At 44.9% G+C, this 6,594-nt stretch overlaps 1 protein-coding gene across 3 annotated transcripts in view; it reads left to right on the top strand.

Moving 5' to 3' along the window:
• Window positions 1-222: 222 nt before the first annotated feature.
• APPL2 (adaptor protein, phosphotyrosine interaction, PH domain and leucine zipper containing 2) overlaps window positions 223-6,594 on the top strand; it is a 64,832-nt gene continuing 58,460 nt past the window's right edge. For 2 of the 3 annotated variants that reach the window (XM_011975516.1, XM_011975515.1), the window contains exon 1: window positions 223-510. In XM_011975516.1, coding sequence (XP_011830906.1) covers window positions 457-510 — 54 coding nt within the window. In that variant the 5' untranslated portion in view covers window positions 223-456. Of the gene's footprint in view, window positions 511-3,002; window positions 3,360-6,594 lie in introns of those variants that run through there. The other variant, XM_011975517.1, reaches the window with a different exon arrangement.

The raw sequence follows: 6,594 nt of genomic DNA, 5'->3' as shown, positions 1-6,594 counted from the left end.
ACCCTCGAGTTCCTCTTTTGGACTTCATATGCACTGACTTAAAGGGCCTTCTGCACAGAGCACAAACACCCGAAGGGTTCCTCTGCTGCATGACTGACATCCAGAGCCCGCAGCTCCCCGCGAGCCACCGAGCGCAGGCGGAAGCGCGGGAGCCACATTTCCGGTGTCCCGACCAGAGCTCACCACACTTCCGGTTTCCCGGCCGTGCGCTCGCCACACTTCCTGTTGATCCGGCTCGGCCGGGGGCTGGGCCGCGAGGAGGGCCGGGAGGAGGGCCGGGAGGAGGGCCGGCCGGCAGGCGGCGGCGGCCACTGGCCAGGCGTGGACGCGCGGGGCCGCCGCGGGCAAGGAGTGTCCACCGCGTCGCCCGAGCCCAGAGCCCGGGAGCACTCTCGGCCGCCGCATCTCCTGCCCTCTGTCCTTCCAACCCAGCCCTCCGCTGAGCCGCGCCGCACCATGCCCGCCGTGGACAAGCTCCTGCTAGAGGAGGCGTTGCAGGACAGCCCCCAGGTACCTCCCGCCGCTCCGGTGCCCCTCGCCCGAAGCGGTAAGGCCGAGGAGGCCCCTTCAGCCCCGGGGTGGAGGCCGCGCCCCCGGCCGGGCAGCCGCGGTAGTGCGCCCGGCCCGGCCCGTTCGCGGCGCCTCCCCCCGGGTTCTCTCGGGCTAAGGAGGGGGCGGGCCGGGCCCTGAGTCCTGAGCCGGGGCAGAGCTGGGGAACCGGGAGAGCGCCCCGCGGCCGGAGTCCTGATGTCGTGACCCGCCTCCAAACTCAGCTGCAACTGAGGCTGCGAGATCTAAACTTTGACTCCATTTAGTAACTGAGTGCCTCAGGAAAACCACCTTATTGTGCCTTAGTTTTGTCGTCTGTAAAATAGGAATAATAATTGTGCCTGCTTCATAGGGTTAAGAGAAGTCAATGAGAAATACCTGTAAAGTTGTCAGCAGACAATGTCCGGTACAGATAATGAGTCAGTCCTATTACTGCTACTCCTAATGATGTGATGAGACCTGTGCCAGCCAGAATGAGAGGCAGAGAGCCTGGATCTCTTTCCCGGCGGTACCAGGCCTCCTCTTGGCACCGTTTTCCCATTAGTGAAGAGAAAAATACAATACCTGCCCCATTTGTCGCACAAGGGAACTTCATTAGCACACTCGAGATGAGAGTCAAGTCCTTTGAGCTCTGCCGATGAAAACTGGTGTGTAAATATAGCAAATGAGTGCAGAATGACATTAGTTCATAATTCAGCACACCTTTCCCCAGAGATCTTTTGTTCTCCTTTAACATTTCCCCAGCTTCAGACCTACACTCCTGGTTCAGCATCCCGGGTTTATTTAAGTAAGTGCCTTTATTTCCTAGTGTCTCAACTCTTGAAAACTTAGAATGAGATTAACCTGTTTTCGTTTCACGCTTTCCACTCTCTTTTGGGGTTCCTTCCCTGTTTCTTCTGAGTGAATAATACCTCCCAGGATGATCCTTGTATGGATTTACCTACATCAACAGTTCAGAATAAGTCCAAAAGACTGTATGCATAGGTGTCTTTTGTTCATTTCTTGTGATCCACCTAGTATAGATAAGTAAGGAACTGGAAGCAAGCTGTGATTTATTTTTGTTTTTGGTAAGTTTGCATCCATTGGACTGACTTTTTCAAGGCCCCCTTTTTTATATAGCTGTAGTCTCCTGGCATTTTTATCAGACTAAAGCCCTTGATAGAAGGCATTTCGTCCATGCTCATACCTGTTGTGTGGAATCTGAAGATAACAATGTGAGATCTTAAATGATCACTTTGAACAAGGATCTCTGTTTGCTTTGCACTTGTGGGAACTGAGGTGCCCAGAAATATCCTGCTGTTCTAACCTACATGGTGATGCCTAAGCCAGGTTACAGAGGTTATACTGATTCTTGATGTTGTCCTCACAAACAGATCACATTCTTAATTTCCAGCTCTTACATGAAGGAATATACACTGTTTCTGAGTGGCTTAAAGGATTTTCCCAGCTGTGAGGAAGTAGACAGGACTGTAGAGCAAGTCAGAAGACCTGGGTTCTAATTCTGGCTCTCACGCTCACTTAGGATATGATGTGGGTGAGTCTCTTCATCTCCGCCCTATGGCTAGCTCAGTTTCCTAATCTGCAGAACATCTACAGAATGAGAGACGGGGGGCGGGGGGGAGCAGGTGATCTTCAAGGTACTTTAGAGTTAACATTGTGTCATATCTACATGGTGTGTAACTTTGAACTGGTATGTGGCAGAGGAGGTTTAGAGACATTGTCACTCTTATTTAATATGTTCCTTTTAATATAGGAAGTTTATTTGTCATTGCTTTTGAGACTTGGCTGTCACCCTTAGGAGAGCTCTTGATGATGCTGTTGTACAGAATGGAAACTGACTTTAAGAAGGTATTTAATGATCATCAGAGCATATTTATGTACTATTCTCTTGTATGTGACCTGTGCCTAATGTATCTTTACTCCCAAGGTGACTCATAGACTTGGAACTGGAAGGAATCTAATCCATTCCCTTCATTTTATGTGCAAAGCATAAAAACAATAGCAAATGCCGGTCTCAAGGATTTTATGTGCCAGGTACTCTTCTAAATGCTTTACATATATTAACTCACTTAATCCTCCCAATAGTGTTGAAGTATGTTCTCTATTTAAATAACTAAGGAGCAGAGAAGTAATTTACTTACAGTTATACACCATAAAGTGACAAAGCCAGGACTGGAACCCAGGCAACTTGCCTGTACTAGGGATATGGTTCAAGTTAGCCCAGCTCTCTAGCACCGGACTTTTCTGTCATCAGTGACCTAAAATGTTTCACTAAAAGGAAAAGACCTAATAAACCATCTATTGTGTGTTTCTTCTAGTTTTATGAAGAGTAATTTTGAGAGTTGCTTCAGTAATGTGATTGCACAGGATTAATTAAATGAACACCAAAGCTTTTGTAATTGAACTGAATGACCCAGGAAGAGCTGAATAGCAGTTAACTGACCTTAGACACATCTATTCATGGACTCCTTTTTAGTTTGCAGTGCTGCTCGATGCATTGTAAAACTAGTCTGTGTGCATACACATGCATTATTTCTGCTTACCTCTCATATATGGGAAGCAGAACGTTTTAGGGATTAAGACATCTGTCTCCATTGCTGTTTAGAAGCCTCTGCTCCTTGCCTGGCACTACTAGCTGTTGGGAATGTGATGACAAATAAGAGTGCCTACCCTTGACTGGTTCACAGTTTGTTCCAGAGACAGATAATGAGGCAACAGTTCCAGTACAGTGTGAATCCTGCTGCGATAGGAACACAAATGCAGCTTTGAGCTCCTGCAGCTTATTCTTCAGGGGCTTATTCTCTTGTTCTGTAAGTAGTACACTTCTGAGATAAGGTGAAGACAACAGCACTGTTGCTTGCTCGCTTTGTGTTCTGTTTCTTTTGCGATTGGCATAACTGAAACAAAGAAATGAAAGATGTAATTCTGAGGTTATGCAGTTGAGTGGCCCAGCTGGGAATGGCACTCTCCAACCAAATCAGGCCTTTCCTCAAACAAGATATCTCAAAATGTAACTTGGTGGTTTTGTATGTCTTCATTGTGGAAATGTTTTGTGCTGTTCCTCTTTTTGTTTATAACCTATTTTTCCTTTCAATAGACTTGGTTCTTTTTTTTGTTTGTTTTTTTTTTTTTGAGACAGGGTCTTGCTCTGTTGCCCAGACTGGGGTGCAGTGGCATGATGGCGGCTCACTGCACCCTTAGCCTCCTGGGCTCAAGCAATCCTCCCACCTCAGCCTCCTGAGTAGCAAGGACTACAGGCACGCATCACCACACAAGGCTAATTTTAAAATTTTTTGTAGAGAAAGAGTCTTGCTATGTTGCCCAGGGTGGTCTTGAACTCCTGGGCTCAACCGATCTTCTGTCTCGTCCTCCCAAAGTCTTGGTTCTTTTCACTAGGACATTCTCTTCCTCCACCAAATTATGGAGATAAGAACTTTGTTTATAACCTTAAAATGTTCTTAGTAGTTAGTGGTGTTAAAATTGGGCCATTACACAATTACACACTATTCTTGAGAATGTCTAGGAGTGTTTTATTAAGTAATACCCGGTTTCTTTAAGGTAAAGGAGTGACAGGTAGCTGAGGCTGTATGCATAGGGTGCTTGGTTTTGTTTCTCTGGCCGAGTATACCCTTAAGAGTGTCGGGCAATAGAAAATGGATGGAATTCAACTCCTGAATCTGCTGTTACCTTTGGCAAGTTACTCAGTCTCTCTGAGGTTATGTTTGGAGGTATGTGAAATAAAAATAAAAATAGCTATTTAGTTGAGTTGTTAGGAAGAATAAACAACATTTGTAAAGTGTCTCCATGCTGGCATGCCATAGTAACCCCATAAGTGATTGCTGTTGTTATCTTTACAAGTGAGATATACCAGTGTCTTTCTGACCATACTGTGGGATTTTGAGCTACTAGTGTGCCTTTGCTTTATTCTTGGTCTCTTTCCTTCTTTATGTCTCAGAATATGCCTGTTGTTCCAGACCAAAGTTTGAGCAGACATAGTGTAGTAAATGTGGATAGCCAGTGTCCAAGGTAGCTGGTTCTATTTATTATGTATAGAGGTGATCACTGCCAAGTTAAATTAGAAAGGGAAGACCAGAGTTTTCCTGTCAGTTCTAATGGGCATCACAGTCGCATGTCCACAGTATTAGGACAAAGGACACTTGTGATGTACTCAGGTATTGTGGGCGGGGGCGTGGTAGTAGCATCCAGCTCCAGTCTGCCCCTGTCCTGCCTCCTGTCAGGGCTGTAGGCTGTGGACCAAAGAGTGCACTCGCTATGAGAGCCATCCTGCTGGTGACCTCAGTGCTGCTGACCTGGGTTTACATCCCAGCCCTGCCACATTCCTACAGTGGGAGGTTGAACACATTTCTTAACCTTGATGAGCCTCAGTTTCATCATCTGTAACATGAAGTTAATGGAACCATGGAATCTACCTCGCAGAGTTGCTAAAATAATTAAATGAAGTCACAGATGTTTAGTGCCCAGCACAGCGTCTGGCACACAGGTTGTATAGAGTAAGTGGTAATTTTAGTTTTCTTTCTACCTTCTTTGTGGAGGACATTCATGCAAGCCCTCTCTTTCCCTTTTTACCTCTTTTCTTCCAGTTTGTTTTTATCCCTAAGAGTATTAAAAGCAATAAACAGGATTTGGCTAAATGGGCATCAGTAGTATTTTTGAAAAAACTAGCCACAATCCAGTTATATCCCTTCTCATTCTCCTAAATCAGTGTTTCTAACCTACTGGTTGACATCCATTAGTAGATTATGAAATCCAATGGGTCACAACCACAATTTTTGTTTGGAAAAAGCGACAATCTGTATGCATATTATTGATAAATACTGTTTGAGAAAACCTTTGTTCAGGTCCTGATATATTTCATACTGTGGTTATGAACTTTTACAAGTTCAAAGAGCTCTTCTAACAAATTATACACTGTACGAATTCTGTGTTGTTTTTCTTTCACTGAGAGCTTTTTTAAACATGATGATACAGTTTCCTTATTCATTATTGCACTGTAGCTCTTCTGTGGATAAGCATTGATACTGAAGATAGTACATTGGTCCTGGTGTGTTTAGCCCGGAAGACCTGGGCAAAGCAGGATAAGCATGCATTGCTACGAAGTGCATCAGGGTTTTGGAGCAGAGTCGGGGTAGATCATGTATGGTGGGAGGTAATGATCCCAGTGCATAGATTCTTATTCTAGTTTTTTGAGGATGCTTTGGGGTCAGTTACTGTTCTCTTACCTGAAATAAGAAAAAGAAAAGGAGGAATTGCAGTTTATTTGCAGGGAGATAATGAGCCTTAGTGAGTTGTATTTGGTGAAGTGCTTTGATATCACCTCAAAGGCATTCCTGAAACTTTACTCTCCATTCTTTACCTAATGGGTTATATTTTGAAGTTGTGATCCAATTATTGCTAACATAGTATTTTAAATTCCCACTGTGCTGGGCACATTAACAAAAATCCCTTGAGTAGATCTGCCTCTGCACACCTTGATTCTTGTTTGTTCACCATCCAGTATATAAATATTTCTCTAGTGCTTTTTGTGTCCTAAACACTGTGGATGAAAATGATAGAAATACCTTTCAGCTTATGACTTTGCTCTGCTGCTTTCAGAGCACTGAGGAGTTTGTCTTCCTAAAAACGATAAACTAGCATTCTTATTAAGTTGCTATTAGAGTTTTATGGCCAGTGCTGCTAATGGTGGGCCCAGGGGATGTGAAATTTCCTGGCCATGAATTTGAAAATGGTAAAATCTAATTAAAAACAAGCAGGCCAGGCGCAGTGACTCACACCTGTAATCCCAGCATTTTGGGAGGCCATGGTGGGTGGATCACCTGAGATCAGGAGTTTGAGACCAGCCTAGCCAACATGGTGAAACCCCATCTCTACTAAAAATACAAAAAATTGGCCAGGTGTGGTGGTAGGCTCCTGTAATCCCAGCTACTCAGGAGGCTGAGGCAGGAGGGCTTGAGCCTGGAAAGCAAAGGTTGCAGTGAGCCGAGATTGCACCATCGCACTCCAACCTGGGCAACAAGAGCTAAACTC

This window comes from Mandrillus leucophaeus, unplaced genomic scaffold (assembly GCF_000951045.1).
Source record: "Mandrillus leucophaeus isolate KB7577 unplaced genomic scaffold, Mleu.le_1.0 Scaffold157, whole genome shotgun sequence".
In the NCBI taxonomy this organism is placed as follows: domain Eukaryota; kingdom Metazoa; phylum Chordata; class Mammalia; order Primates; family Cercopithecidae; genus Mandrillus; species Mandrillus leucophaeus.
Note: the sequence above shows the minus strand (reverse complement) of the source record. Positions and strands in the feature narration are given on the sequence as shown.